This window comes from Akebia trifoliata, chromosome 5, assembly GCF_017979445.1.
Source record: "Akebia trifoliata isolate Shusen 1 chromosome 5, ASM1797944v1, whole genome shotgun sequence".
Taxonomy (NCBI): Eukaryota; Viridiplantae; Streptophyta; class Magnoliopsida; order Ranunculales; family Lardizabalaceae; genus Akebia; species Akebia trifoliata.
In genome coordinates, this window is record NC_141379.1 from 27,347,139 (window position 1) to 27,363,809 (window position 16,671).

The 16,671-nt window shown below is 33.9% G+C and overlaps 1 protein-coding gene across 1 annotated transcript; it reads left to right on the top strand.

Moving 5' to 3' along the window:
* The first annotated feature begins 9,072 nt into the window (after positions 1–9,072).
* Positions 9,073–12,232, top strand: BIR1 (BAK1-interacting receptor-like kinase 1). The gene is made up of 3 exons (XM_086443357.1): positions 9,073–9,464; positions 9,935–10,860; positions 10,947–12,232. Exons 2-3 carry the CDS (start codon positions 10,024–10,026, stop codon positions 11,943–11,945), a joined length of 1,836 nt encoding a protein of 611 aa, XP_086299483.1. The 5' UTR covers positions 9,073–9,464; positions 9,935–10,023; the 3' UTR covers positions 11,946–12,232.
* Positions 12,233–16,671: the final 4,439 nt, after the last annotated feature.

A 16,671-nucleotide genomic window follows, 5' to 3' on the forward strand; every position in this document is an offset into this window, starting at 1 on the left:
CGTTTGAGGTTATTGTTTTTCTTTGTAGCATATTAATACAAGTGTTCTATATTACTTTTGGAATTAAAAATAATAATATTAATTTTAATGCTTCTAGAGAATTTGAAGCCCAAGTGTTCTCCTGTGGTCTTGGTATTGAGCATGTGTTGTGTGTTTGAGACTAGTATCTCGATGAAAAGCATCTATGATTCTTACACACTTCTACATCAGAACGTATATGAGGTGCAATCTTGAGGTCACTTCTTTATTCATGATTTGATGGATTGGTTTTATAATTCATTGAGTCCACATACAACAAGACTTGAAACGTTAACATAGCATGAAAGATGAGTCTTAGTCAATTATTATCATGGTTATTGATAACATGATGATACATTGTGGGAGACTCAATTAGGATATCATCCTATCCTAAGTCGATGCAAGTGAGTCCTCTTTTGTTGTGTGATTTCATGAGTCTGAACTACTCTTTCTTTAGCCTATATATGTTCAGATTGGAGTTTTCACTTAGGTTTATATATGGTTTGAGTTGTGATGAATGCACGCGGTCTTAGTACACAGCTAACGTGGCAAGGGCATAAAATCATAGATCATTTTCATCGGGATACACAAAAAAAGATGTGCGATTATGTGCTCTTTCCACATCAGCCACATATCAAGATCGTGGGCATTCATCATTATTCATATGGTTTAGGAGTCAAATATGACTTCATTGTGTAGAATATTGAAGGTGATAGGCATGGATACCCAACAAAAGTTAGTCTCCACTAGCTATGATCCATTGATTAATAATTTTTGGATCATTAAATTGGTCTTTGGGTAGTCATGCATATGACCATTAATTATGACGTTAGGAATATGGGCAAGATATGGATTGGGCGAATAATCAATGTATGGATTGCTTTGGAACGTATGGGAGCTAAATCAATTTATTGATTCTAGACATGTTTCACCATAGAACATGAATTCTCAAAGAATAATGATTTTATGATGCCCCCTTTGATATATGCCCCCACCTTATGCTCTCATCAAAGAATCGTAGATCATTTGCCTCGTGATACGCAGAATTATAAAAACAAAAAAAATTTGTGAACGGGGCGTAGGGTGGCGTCTTATCACAACTCATTCTCAAATGCATAGTTTGTGTGTGTGTGTGTGTGTGTGTTGTAAATACGTGTGTGTGTGTGAGAGAGAGAGAGAGAGAGCATTAAACCATATGCGTGATATTACCATGTACCATCATCCATGGAACTTGATGCAATTAAAAAAGGGAAATCTAGAAAAAAAAAAAAAATTACATGTTAAAGGATAAATGGGATAATGTCAAGGTTATGAGCATAGTCACCAAGTCGGGGTTTGGGGATAAGTCGGCTACGAAAATTTTTGATAAAATCGAGAAATATAGGATAAAAAATTGTGCTATGTTAAGACTATGTAATTGTTTCTATAAGTGGATGTTCATATATTATATCATTAAGTTTCACATTAAACTAAAATGATAAATCATCAATTCCCATATTAATATCATTTATGCATCCACAAACAAATAACTACAAATCCACAACATATTCAAAGTTTATACTATTCAAAATATATAATATAAAAAAATGACAATTATGAGTCTTAAGTAATATTCTTTAACATATCAAAAACATCAAATCAATGTCATTCTCATTTGCATCCTCATTACTTTCACATTATTCGTGATTGAATCATGAAATTCATAAAAGTCACATATTATTAGAAGAAAAAGTTGTGATTAAATCAAGGAAAGAAAATTTCATGATTTTATAGTGACTTTTTCAATAAGTCGAAGACTTTGGTGATTATGGTGATAAGTAGCCTCATTTCCAACACACAATAGTGGGCTAGACATGTTGGGCCAGCCTAGTGGCCAACAAAATTGATCACACGGTCCTAGACGTTGTTGCTTTTCATTTTAATTTTATTTTTTTGCTTTGGCGGCCCCATGTACCAACCACCCTAGCACTTGTTCAGGGAGCAGACCCAGTCACCATTACCATCTCAACTAACCCTGATGGTCCAAGACATTGTTGCTGGAAGTAACATCAGGTTGGGACTTTTTTTAAGGTCTTTTGGCCACTAACTTGGGTCCGACATGCATTACATTTCTTGGAAATGATTAAATATTCATTTAACATAAGAACTGAATCATAAAACTAATGTCAAATGTAAGAATTCAAACAAAAAAGTGAAGGGAAAGTTACTTAATAGACCCTACAGTTTGGACATGTTTCTAAATGCATACTGAATTTTTGGGCGGTATTTTAACAATTCTGTTAGTAAAAAATCATTTTTTCTTAATAATCATTCACTCAAGTAAAACAGTGAACTCAAATCGTTGAGATCAACCATTCAAATCATCTATCTCGATGATTTGAAATGTTGATCTTGACAACTTATAATCATTTATCTCATACTATGTAAAAGATTGATCTCAACGATTAACAAAGGAGTGATGGAGCTTTAAGAAAGAAAAAGTTTACTAATCAGACTATCAAGTTAACACGGAAAAGTTACGGGGTATTTAGAAATCAAGAAACCCTTCAGCCAGGGTTCATTAGCTAATTTTTCCAGAATTAAAACACTAAACTTGCACTGATGAAGGGATTATTTGTGAGAGAATTGGATTGAATTCTCTTAGACTATAGATTATAGGAGCTCTAAGAGAATTAATAAATCCTAATCGATGGGATAATCAAAATATTTAAAATCTTATTCTTTAATGATTTGATCTAATCTTGAAATATAATTAATACTTCTTATTACATTGTTTCCTATCTAATACTCTTAAAACCATTATGTATGAAATATCTATTAACAAAGGTCCACACGTTGGACCATCTGATCAGGAACTGGACCACATGCCTTAGCAAAATAAATAAAATATCAAGTATTTTCTATTATTTAAGAAAAATAGTGCAGAATTGATAAAACAGTCGGGCTGAGAGTGACCTCAAGCGGGAACCTCATATCACACTTTTTTAGGTGAAAGTGGATAGGAACCATAGATGTTTTTTCATTTGTATCTCGATGAAAAGCATCTATGATACCCACACACTTTCATGCCAAGAATTGTGATATGAGGTTCCAGCCTAAGGTCACTTCAACATTATTCTTGATAAAAGGAGAATGAGCTTTAGAAGGAAGGTTTCTCAATAACCCTATAGGATCCTAATTAGACAAAATTAGAAAGAGATTAGCTCACGAAGGAATCGAGATTCTAGATGGAATTGCAAGGATCAAGATAGAAAGATCCACATTCAAGTAGGATATAGAAAGATATGCAGAAAAATCAAGAAGAAAATTTTCAATGTAAAGAGTATTGAGAAAATCTATAAACAAAAGGTATCAATACATAGGTAAAAGGAATTTTTTATGTTCTAATTCAATATTTGTAATTATTCTTTTTCTGCTAACTTGATCGTCGGAAGATCTTAATCTAGGAAACCCTCCTTGAGACTTTTTATAAGAGTACTTGAAGGTATATCAACCTTGAGCTACACATTTGAAGATTATCTAACTTCTTATTTTTCCTACAAGTATCATCACTACAAGCCCATACATAGTGAAAATTTAACTATGAAATATCAAATTCGATAGGAAGTAGAAAAGCTCTTCTCCTCTCCCCGTCTTTCAAGAGGCCTAAGCATAAAAAGCAAATACAATGGTGATTTAGAACCATTATATTAAAATGTTCCAAAATGATGATAATATCCAATATAAGGAAATCATCCATGAAAAATGCTCAAATCTAACAACTAAAAACATAGTGAATATGATCAATTTTGTGTAAAAGTCAAAGATAGATTGATTGATCATGGGGTCAATAGCATGCTCATAACATCAAGATTTTCTATAAAGGGGATATCAAAAAACTTATTTTAGATTTTTATTTGGGGAAAATTACTTAAAGGACCCTCGCGGAGGGATTTCTTTCTAAATAATCCATAAGTTTTCGACTCTAGCTCATCAGGACATTTAGTAAACTTTTCCTTTTTAAATGGTCCCTCAACCTCATCTCACCTTTATAAGGTACTTGAAATACACCCAAACTTCATTTTCTCATTTTCTTCACATAGTTAGGTTTTTCAACAGTGATTGCGATCATTGACAACGATCTTTGATTATGAATGACGAATGGAAAATGGTATTCTCTTAATATTGAATATCTAGATATATTTTTTTTTTCGATGATTTATAAAAGGAAAATTGAAGTACAAAGTTGAGATTCGATTTTTTTTTTATGATTATATCTTAACTTTTAATTTGCAACCATTATTAATGCATTTTTTGGTATTTCAAGGAGATTAACCAAGTATCAAAATTAGAAAAACAAAAAAAAATGAAAAAACTGATTTGCATTACAGCGTCAAGTTCACCATTTTTTATTTAATTACCGTTGAACTCGACAATAATTAAGTTAAAAAGCAGTGAACTCGATACTAAGCTAAAAAGTGGTGAACTCGACACTAAGTAGTGAGTTCACCAGCTTTAAAATTAGTGTCGAGTTCACAACTTTTTAACTTATTATTAAGTTCGAAGGTAATTAAATAAAAAGTGGTGAACTCGACACTAAGTTAAAAGCTCGTGAACTCACCACTTAGTGTTGAATTCACCAGTTTATAACTTAGTATCAAGTTCACCAATTTATAATTTAGTGTCGAGTTCACCACTTTTTAACTTAATTACTGTTGAGTTTGACGATAATAAAATAAAAAGTGGTGAACATGACATGTAATGCAAATTGAATTTTTCATTTTTTTTTTTTTTAATTTTTTCAATTTCGATACTTGATTAATCTCTTTGAAATACCCAAAAATGCATCAATTATGGTTACAAATCAAAAGTTACGATATAATTATAAAAAAATTTAAATCTCAACTTCCCTCTTCAATTTTCTTTTTATAAATCATCAAAATAAATGAAAAAAAAATAAAATACATTAGGCGTTCAAAATTAAGAGAATATCATTCTTCATTCATGATCAAAGATCTTCGGAAATGATTGCAGTCGTCGTTGAAAAACCTAACTATATAAAGAAGATGAGAAAAGGATAATTTAGGTATTTTAAATATCTTATTAAAGTGAGATGAGAGAAAATAAAAGTTTACTAAATGTCCTAATAAATTAGTGTGAAAATTTTAGGAATTATTTAGAATGAAACCCCTCCTCAAGGGTCCTTCAAGTCACGGTCCTCACGGACTAACTTGTAGAGGAGACTATCAGAGTAATGAGCGGCACTAATATCGTTTATCCACTCCAAGGGAGGATTTCTGAAAAAGTTGATAAGTTGGGGGGCCACGAAAAACTTTGCAACTTCAAACGATTTTTAGAAAATCATTCTTCGTTTTTTTTTTTTTTTTTTTTTTTTGGGATATTGACTTATTGACCAAGAAAAATAGTGATCGTTCACACCATGATTTAATGAGGACATTTAGCCATTGACTTGTTCTCAAATATCTAGTTGACTGAGGTGACTCTAGCATTAATCTATTAAATAATTTTATAAAAAGAAAGAATTACTGTTTGCACTCAACTTTTACTTGTTACACCCCAATTAAAAAACCAAAAAGAATAAATCAATAGTTGAGAATAAATCAAATGTTGGGATGCCAATAGAAACTCTTTCTTCAGTTTTTTGGTTTATCATTTCTATTTGATAGATTTAGAATTTTTTTATAAGCCTAATACTAATTGTAAACGACTGTGGATCAAGTTGTTTGAATGTGTGATAATGGTTGGTAATGTTGAGGTAATTATTTGAATCACAAGTTTTTTTAATGGTCAAATGTTGTGTTTTAATTTTTAATTAGGACATGATAATATGTGATAATGATTTGTAATGTTGAGATAATAACTTGAATCACACTTTTTTAATTGTCAAATAGTGTGTTTTAATCGTTAATTAGGGCGTGATCAATAATTTAAGAAATTAGGGTGTAATAAGTAAATGTTGGGGTGCCAATAGCAGATCTAAAAGAAATATGATGGTTCAAAGTTCACTAGTGTTGGGTATTTCAACTTCGGTCTTCAAGAAAAGACAAAAGACAAAATATTTGATAGAAGAAAGGAAGATCCTTTGAACAATTTATTATAATAGGATTAAGAACTTTAAGATCTTTATATTAAATTAATATAATCTATTATTATTATATGATAGATTATTGGAAGCACGGACACAAATTATTACATAAAAACATTTGGCTAAGTATTCATTAACGTGACCGATATTTTCAAAATCTTAAATTATTTAACTCAGGGATGTGATAATGTGATGGATGATACAACAATTGAAAATGGTGGAGAACGAGTGACCACTTGTTTGAATTGATTAAGCTCAAATTGGTGACTTATTTAACGTTCAATTCATCTCAAGTAAGATGACAATGGCTCATGTAGATCTATGATTTAGAAGAAAAAAGAAAGAAAGAAGCTAGAAGTGGATATTCAAACATGGTCTCATTCATGAATGATATAGAGGTAACTAAAGCTCGGACTTGAAGTTTGTGCTTGAGTTGTCTCAGTCTCTGAGGATTAAACAAGGGAAAGTTACTTAATAAACCCTATGAGATTTTTGGGCAACCTCTTCGTAGTCCATTTAGTAAAAATTTTGTATCTAAATGACCCCTTAACAATTAACCCTATCTCACCTTATAATATTTTTAAAAATATCCAAATTGTTTTTTTCTCATTTTCTCGTACCTAAGATTTTCAATGGTGATTATGATTATTTCTAATGATTTTTTTTATGATGAATAACAAATGGAGAATTGATGTTATCTTCCTAATTTTAAACACTTTGATGTAATTTTTGATCTATTTTAAAGATATGTGAGAATGACTAGCAATTAGAGTTGGAGATCTTTAAAATTTTAGTTTAAGCATCCAAGCAAGTTAATTTTCTTCTCTCTCTCTTTTTCTATTTTTATTATTTTTTTTTTTTTTAACTTTGTTCTTTAAAATGATAATTTTTAGTCATAAATGGATATTTATTAGCCAATCGTAAAATTGTATCATCATCAAGTTTGATAATAAATACTATCAGGATCAATAATTTTAAATTATCAAGATCAATTATTATTGTTGAACGGGAAAATATTAATTTACTGAAGTCATCAATAACTGTTCTCAATAACTTTAAGCATTGAATTCAACGATATTTTTACTCCAAATCTTTGAGCTAAACATTGATTCACCAGCATTCGCAACTATATCCCTATGTATATCCACCTCTTAAAAACCTCTTTGACAAATGCAAGTAGGTTTTTTTTTTCCCTTTCTAATCTTCCTACTGAGTAATGTACATGAAACCCTAGCAATGTTTTCTTAATATTTTGAGTACATTTTAGATTAACATTACATCTAAATGTTCAAAATTAAAATTATATCATTCTTCATTTGTCATTCACTGGAAAAAAAAATCATTAAAAATTGACAACAATCACCATTGAAAAAGCTAAGAGCATCTCCCAACTATTTCTCAAATTTGGATGTCTATTCCAAAATTTGAAATAACCTCTTAAAATTATGCTCCAATGCTGGCTTCCGATGGTCTCTCAACTATAACATATGCTAAAATCGATGTTATATTTAGATTATCATATTATTTACTAGTGGCTTTTAAGTTATAAAATATTGATCAAATTACTCTTAAAACAAATAAAAAAATAATTTTTAATTATATATATTTTTACTAAATTATCATTAGAGCGTGTACCAATGACATTTTTTTCTTTTTTCAGATCAAACATTGGAGAAATACATGTTAAATATGAGAAATTTGCACTTTATTATCTTAAAAAACAGAATTACTAAAAGCAAGTGTAGCATTAGCACCGGACATGCTCTAAGTATTTAAAGAATATAAGAAAAGGGCGATTTAGGTATTCAGGAAAAACAAAATTATTGGGGGAGATTGGATTGGACTATATAGATATTTAAACAAGAAAAGTCTACTAAGGGTATGTTTGATTGCACATGGAAAATAGGGTGGAAAATCAATTTCCATGGAAAATGATATTTTTCAAGTGTTTGATTGCACATGGAAATGGAATTCATTTTCCACCCCATTCAAAAAGTCCACTAAATCATGGATTTCACTTTCCCACCCATATGGGTGGGAAAATGAAATCCACCCATATTTTCCATCACCAATTCTTCCCTACCACCACCACCACAATCACCACCACCACCACCACCACCACAATCACCACCACCACCACCACCACCACTACCACCACCACCACCACAATCACCACCACTACCACCACCACTACCACCACCACCACCATTATACTAACCTCGTCATCGTCGTCATCGCCGTCATCACCATCGTCGTCGCCATCGGCTCCGTCTCCGACCACCTACTATCTTTCTTCTTCTCATTCTTCTCCATCCCTCACCTCATCCGTCACCACTACCACCACGTTCTCCCTCCCATCTTCCTCACTTACCTCCGTCGCCACCATCACCGTCATTGTCGTCGTCGCCGCCACCATCGCCGTCGTGGCCGCCACCGCCGCCGTCGCTGTCGTGGCCGCCACCGCCGCCGTCGCTGTCGTGGCCGCCACCGCCGCCGTCGCTGTCGTGGCCGCCACCGCCGCCGTCGCCGTCATGGCCGCCACCACCGTACTCGTCGCCGTCGTGGCCGCCACCGTCGTCATGGCCGCCACCTTCGTCGCCACATCCTCCCCCCTCCCTCTTCCTCGTCATCTTCTTCTTCCTCTCCCCCTCCTATCATCTTCTTCCTCCTTCTCCTCTTTTTCTTTTTTCTTATATTTTTCCATGATTTTATCCATGCGAAATCAAACAATGGAATTTGATTTTCCAACCCTACCTATTTTCCACAACTAATTTTCCATGGATTTCAAATTCCATGGAAAGTGACTTTCCATGCAATCAAACATACCCTAAATGGAAAACCCAAAGTCAGAAAAACTGAAACCGTGTGTTCATGACAAACACAAAAAAGTGAGTCGTTAAAGTCTGTGTGAACATGAAGACATGAAGTCGCAAAGAACTATCAGAGAAATGTGAACTAGAAATTGTAAAAAAAGAAAAAAAAAAAAAAACCCAAAGAGAGCTCTTTTATAACCAAGTCTATAACTGGTCCTACACACAGTCCAATCGTACCTTAGCTTAGATTGAAAACTGATATTTCGTGTTTGACCCGATGCCGCTCTGTTTTTTACCACCCAACAGTGAATTTGACAATTTAGGATTTAGTATTCTTTCGATTGCCGGCTTTTAAATGAAATTTGGGTGTTTGGAATTTGGAAAGATATATAAGAAACTCGATTAAGCTCTAAAGTCTTCGTGATAAGGTCAATAGGCGATGTTTCTTCGTTGATTCGAAGTTCCTTTTTCAGGGTCCTTGGGTTCTGTTTCTTCTTCTTCTTCTCCTCCTCCTCCTTAGTTTGAGATGAAAATTATGGCAATTAAAGGTGAGTTTTTATTTTTATTTTTATTTTTATACCCATGTGTTTTTTCTTATTCCTCTGTTGATTTCTTGGTCTGGGTATCTCTGAATTCTCGTTTATTTTGATTTGTAGTTTGTGGAAATTGAATTTGGTCTTTGGGGTTTAGTGGGTTTGAAATTACTGTTGTTTTTTGGTTAGGGTTTGTAATTTTTGGTGAAATTTCATGCTGATTAGTTGAATTTCTTGTGTTTTTAGCTGATCTGTCGATTAATTTCATCTAGATATCTTTCAATTTTGTTCTATTTTTATAGGTTAAATTTTGATTCTGTGAAAGTTATTTTTTTTTACTCTTAGATTTAGTATTTTGAGGGGTTTGAATTTCTTGTGTTTTTATCTGATCCGTTGATTAATTTCATCTGGGTATCCTTCAATTTTGTTCTATTTTTATGGGTTAAATTTTGATTCTGTGATTTTTTTTTTTTTGTTACTATTAGGGTTAGGATTTTGCAGGATTTTGAGGGGTGATAGAAATTGAATAAAGCTGAAGTGGCTTCTTGGTGTTGCTGTTTGGAGTTTAAGGGCCATGGCCGTGAATAACAAAAGTCTTGTTGTTCTTCTCCATATATTTTTCTCCTTGTTTCTAAATTGTAATTTAAGCTATGCCACTGTTACTGATATTTTTTGCTTGAAAACTCTACAAAAGTCTCTGCAAGACCCTTTAAACATCTTAAATAGTTCATGGAATTTTAACAACAGTACTGAAGGGTACATTTGCAAATTTATTGGGATCGAGTGTTGGCACCCGGACGAGAACAAGGTTTTAAACATCCGGCTCTCGGACCTGGGGCTCAAGGGCCCATTCCCAAAAGGTCTCGAGAATTGCTCAAGCATGACTGGTTTAGATCTCTCTAATAATGAATTCCGCGGACCCATTCCATCCGACATCTCTAAAAAGGTCCCTTTCTTGACATCCCTTGATCTCTCATCAAACAATTTTTCCGGTACAATCCCAGAGAGCCTTGCTAATTGTACTTATTTGAATATCATTCAACTTCATCACAATAAATTAACGGGTCAGATCCCCCTACAACTAGGCCAACTCAGTCGGCTCAAGACGTTTGATGTCGCTAACAATCTCTTGTCTGGGCCGATACCTAGTTTTATCAATCAAAGTTTTGGAGTAGACAGTTATGCGAATAATGCCGGACTTTGTGGGAAACCTTTGGATGCTTGTAAGGGACCTCCTGCAAAGTCTCATACTGGAGTCGTCATTGGATCAGCAATTGGTGGAGTGGTTGGTACAACTATAATTGCTGCGGGTGTTGTGTTTTTCATTTTGCGTAGAGTGTCCAAGAAGAGGGTTGAAGACCCCGAAGGAAACAAATGGGCAAAGAGCATAAAAGGAACCAAAGCTATCAAGGTTAGTTCTTTTTTTCTCTTTTTTCCCTTTTTTTGTTTCTTTATAGCTATAAAGTTTAAGGAATAATAAGCTGTTGTGGTTTCCAGGTTTCAATGTTTGAGAAGTTGCTTTCCAAAATGAGGTTGAGTGATCTCATGAAGGCAACTAACAACTTCAACAAAGATAACATCATTGGAACGGGAAGAACGGGGACAATGTACAAGGCAATTCTTCCTGATGGTTCTTCTCTTATGGTTAAGAGGTTACAAGACTCTCAGCACTCAGAGAAAGAATTTGTATCTGAGATAACTACTCTTGGGAGTGTGAAACATCGTAACTTGGTTCCCCTCATGGGCTTTTGCATCGCCAAGAAGGAGAGGCTTTTGGTTTATAAACATATGCCAAATGGAAACTTGTATGATCAACTTCATCCAGTTGAAGCAGAAGCCAAGGTCATGGAGTGGCCTCAAAGGCTCAGAATTGGTATAGGGGCAGCTAAAGGCCTGGCATGGCTCCATCATAATTGCAACCCCCGTATTATCCATCGGAACATAAGCTCCAAATGCATCTTATTAGATGAGGATTTCGAGCCCAAAATATCTGATTTTGGACTTGCAAGGCTCATGAATCCGGTTGACACTCATTTGAGTACATTTGTGAATGGGGAGTTTGGGGATTTGGGTTACGTTGCTCCCGAGTATGCACGTACACTTGTGGCCTCTACAAAGGGTGATGTTTACAGCTTTGGAACTGTACTTCTCGAGTTAATTACTGGTGAGAGACCGACCCATGTAGCTAATGCCCCTGAAAGCTTTAGGGGAAGTTTGGTGGAGTGGATTACCCAGCTTTCAAGCAACAATGTTCTCCAAGACGCCATTGATAAGAATTTACTTGGGAAGGGTTTCAATAATGAGCTCTTCCAGTTTCTTAGAGTTGCTTGTAATTGTGTGTCGCCAACTCCAAAGGAAAGGCCCACAATGTTTGAAGTGTATCAGCTGCTAAGAGCCATTGGGGAGAAATACAATTTCACAACCGATGACGAGATTTTTGTTCCATCTGACGCTGGTGATGTCAATTACTTGGATGACCTTATTGTTGCCCGATAAATGAAGGAGAGCAAATGAAAAGGTATGTTTAAGCATTCGTAGTTGCTAAATGAGAACCAGTGTAACTTATAATAATTTGTGTTTGTGAGATTTCTTATATTAGTAGCTCTTCTATGTTTGCTTATAGCATTTCTACATCAGACCGGTTGTTTAGATTGTATTTAGCCCATAATCTCGTGGAATTACCCATTGTCAAGTCTTGAGATGTATATATTATTTCAATATGCATTTCTTTCAGTTTGAACAAGCAGAACCTTTATTGTCATTTGTTGCTTTTTATCTTAAAATTGCTTGGGAATATTTCTAACACTTGCACTACCTATCTGTCTGAGCTATATTGTATTACCATGTCATATCTGACACTATAAAACTGCTATCATATCACAATGATACTAGGTTCTCAAGCAATAATGGCTACATTGGATTAAACCCCATGGCAGAAACTCCTACCATGTTTGAATCAAGACAATATATTATATAAAACTCGGCGTTTCGTAACTTCTGTGGTTTTGGAATCCCTATATTTGCTTTTCTTGTACACACAATCTCCTTATAGTTTTTTTTTTTTTTTTCTATGGGTGAACCTGTGACCTCAAAGTTGTTTTGCAAATGTGTAAGCCCATGGCTCACAATCTCTTTATAGTTAATTTCTAAATCCTATGAATTATATAATGTTATTATACACCTACTCTTTTGAGACGATACTGTCTTAGGAGGTTTGATAATTAAAGTCCTGCATTATTCTCTTACTAGGGATGTTTGTAGTTCTTTTTTTTCTTTTTTTCTTTTTTTCTTTTTTTTTTTCTTTTCTTGTATGGAGTTATCTTACTTAAACTTATTATTATTGAATAGCAATGATTCCCGAATTTATCAGTTGAAGCAGCACCTTGCAACTCATGTTGCATTTGACGGTCTTGGATCTCTAACAAAGGCTAGACTATGCCCGGTTTGAGTCCCAAAGGAGCTTCTCGATTGAATAAGAACAAACAACTTCTGTTGCTTCGCAACCGTCGTCATGCACGCTCATTGGACCATTCCCTTTTTCAATATTTTTTTAGATCTTTTTCAGAGTTGGTCTATATATTATTTTTCATTCAAGAATTAGATTATCAGAGACTTCTTCCATTATCATTGTGTTGGAGTCTTAGTGAGGAGTGCAATAAAAAAGGGCAAGGAAGAAGATATCTAGAGCATTATATTTTGAGCCTCAAATCTCATATTTTCTGCTGGCCCAAATATGAGTGCAAAGGCATGTTCTTTGAAAACTTGGTTTTCAAATAAACCATTGTGGGTGGAAGGGATGTTTAGTTTTCTTTGATTATTTGATTCTTTTTCAGTTGTTTTCTTGTTTTTAAGTTGGTCTCCTTGACGTCCAGAAAAAAAGCAGGAACAAAAAGAAGAGAAGTTGGGTTTGCTCAACTACCTTTTTTTGTTCTCCTGGTTCTTGACAGAAGTCAATCTTTTATCGATCAAAAAAAAAAAAAGAAAAACATAAGAGTTCGCCACAACTACAACCACAACCATCGCATCCGACATGCCCAGACATCGAAGAAGTAGAAGAATAACAAAAAAACATTAAAGAATCTTCTCTTCTAACTACAAAAAAATCAACTACATGGGTAGTTTTCAAACAACTTGTCATCCATCTAGGATAAATCCAACTATAGATTTTATGGCCCTTTCTTAACTTTATCTTTCTCTACTCTTTTAACCCATTTTATTATTTTTCATCTTTTACCCATTAACCTAAAATAAATTTAATAGTATCCTCCAACTTTATTTCTTTTCCTCTTTTACCCCCTTAATCCCAAAGAGGATGGCACGGGCGAACTCTAATCATATTATAAAATCACGCCTCAAATGAAATTGTCCTTGTCTAAGGCTACCCTACATAACCATTAACCACGCCACTTGTATAATTTTGAAGAACCTCTCCATGTTCTGGTGGAATTTAGAGATACCCATGTTTTCAAGCTAATGTACTCTTTGACTTTGGCCTTCAACCGAAAGACTACTCTCTCCTTCAAACATAAAACTTTAAAAAACAAAAGGTTTTTGAGGAGTTTAAAGACACTAGGATTTTGAGAAGAAAATCAATGGTGTTTTCCAACATTTTAAAGATAAGCTTGAAGAGGTTCAACAGGTTATATTGTTGAAGATGATGGATTTTGGGAAAAGAAAATTTAAGATTGTCTATCACCAGAATGAAGATGAGGCTATTCTGGTCGTTTCATATTAGTCTCTTATGCAAGACTGAAGTAAAGGGGAAAAAAACTTTGAAGCGCCTATCACTGCTTCAAAATTTCGATAGATTTTGAAGCGGACTCTAAAGGTACATGTAATCCATTTAAGAACACGAGGGAGGTAGGCATCTCTAATTTTCACCAAAACTCAAAGGGGTATCTCATTTTTAGTTTTTTTTATTTATTTTTCCCTTCCCCCAACTATGGATGGAGGTTTGAACCTACGATATGAGAACAATTTTTCACACATCTCATAGTTAGGTGGCACTTGAAGATGAAAATGATGCTTGTGAGAATTTCTAAACGAAAGAAAAGAAGTTCTTCGTAAATATTACTTCTTTCATTCACGTCTTGAATCCTACCAAAGGAAATGGAGCACATAGAAAAGAAGTTCTTCATAAAAATTTCTATGTTTTTTCGAAATGTAATGACTAGAAAAGCTACTAATAATAATGATCCACATAGAAGAGCTGCAAAGCTCAATATCCAGACCCCTAAAGAGTTATCCAAGTGCTTTTAAAAAAAAAAAAATAGAGAAATCAACTTGGCCCGAGTTGTCGAGCGGATAAATCAAACAAATACTACTCACTATATGCACACAAAAAAATGACTTAAAGAGGGGTATGCGCATCTTCAGCTGAAAAAATCAAGGATTTTTAATTAGATATGGAAGATGAATGTTTTTAGGTCATTTTGAGTTAGTATTGAAAATACAGGGTAAATATTCATAATATATATATGGGTTAAGAACCGTAGACAAGATTCTAGACAACGTTTTGTCTTACATGGCAAAACAGTTTTGGATTAGGCTGATTTTTTGTGAGGATGATCTCTATGGTGAGTAGATCATCTTCACAAAAAATCAGCTGATTCTAAAACTCCTAACCCTAGAAAAGTGGTTATAAATTAATAGTTAAAATGAACGGTCCACAATTCTTTAACTTGTCCAATTCTTTAAAATAAACGGTCCATAGAGATCATCCTCACAAAAAATCAATCCATTCTGAACCTTTTTGCCCATATAAGACTAAACAGGTTGTCTAGAATGTTGTCCCTGGATCCTGACCATATATATATTCTTATCAAAGTATGGAGAGGTAGGTATGTCTAAATCACTCTAAAATATCCAATGAGAAAAATGGATGATGGCATAAATGAGGTTGGGAATAGATCTATATAATTCAAATTACATTAAAAAATATATTCAAAATTCAGATTATTATTATTATTTGCTTAGCATGGGTATCCCCACCCTTCGGGTGAGACTAATCTCACAGTCACACACACCACCCTCTCGAAAAGAAAATTCAGATTATATACATATATGAAATACTCGAGATCTGACTTTAGGATAAACTTTAATGATTGGGAGATGACCGAGGTGGCTTCCACTCTCAAAGTCATCAATTATGTGTCATTTGTGGACCAAGGAAGACAAAAGATAATGGATTGCAAAGAGGGAAAGAATATTTTCTATGAGCTCTATTTTTTTCAAAAATCTTTTGCCTCCCTTCAATTGTGTTCTCATGGAGACAAACATTTGGTCCAAACTTATACCATCAAAAGTTGCATTTTCATTTGGTTGGCTTCGCTTGATAAAATTTTAACTAATCAAAAGAGGTTTGCCTATATCAAACTTTTGCTTCTTGTGCAAAGTGAATGATGAATCGGGATCATATCTTTGCTTCATTGTGTCTTTTGTATGAAAATTTGGAATCATTTTCTTTGTCAATTCCAAATTGATTGGGTTTTTCATAATTCAATTCTTTCTTTATTTCGAGTGGAGTTTTATGTAATCTTTGGCAAGAAAAGGAATCTTCGGTCCATTCTTCCATTTGCTATTTGTTTGAGGTTGTGGAAAAAAGGACCAGAAAGGGTCCTCCACACTTGTGGGAAGAACTATGTTTCGTGTAATGTAGTTGGGCTGGTTTTGGAGGTTTTCGAGGGATTTTCTTTCTTTGTTTTGTTTCTCTATTTTCTTCATTATCTTTGTATCCTCGGGCCACTTCAACCTCTTTTTTCCTTCTCTTTACAATAAATTTATACTTGTAAAAAAAATAATTAAAATAACATAAAATTCAGCATTCATATATGAAATTTATGAATGATATTATCTTTTATTCAAAATTCAACTTACAGCTATTTAAATTTGAGAATAATAAATAAAATTAATGTACAATGAAGGAAAGAAGCATGTCGATTTAGTAAGCCACTTTCGCCAAAGAATGTGAATTAGTCACTTCATGAATCATGCAAGAATATATAGAGGATGGCGTTATTATGACCCCTATTACGACTCACTGTTTGTCTTATATGGGCAAAAATGTTTGGAATGGGCTGATTTTTTGTGAGGATGATCTCTGTGATGAGAGGATCATCCTGAAAAAAAAAATCATCCCATTCCAAAACTTCTAACCCCATTAAAATTGATTTACAAAAATTGGACGGTCTAAAATTTTTCAACTTGTAAACATGGGGCTAGA

Bases quoted from the DNA above. Each gene is read 5' to 3' on its own strand.
- BIR1 (XM_086443357.1), top strand. From the start codon at position 10,024: ATGGCCGTGAATAACAAAAGTCTTGTTGTTCTTCTCCATATATTTTTC. The intron at 10,861-10,946 runs GTTAGTTCTTTT...TGTGGTTTCCAG, and splicing joins AAGGAACCAAAGCTATCAAG to GTTTCAATGTTTGAGAAGTT.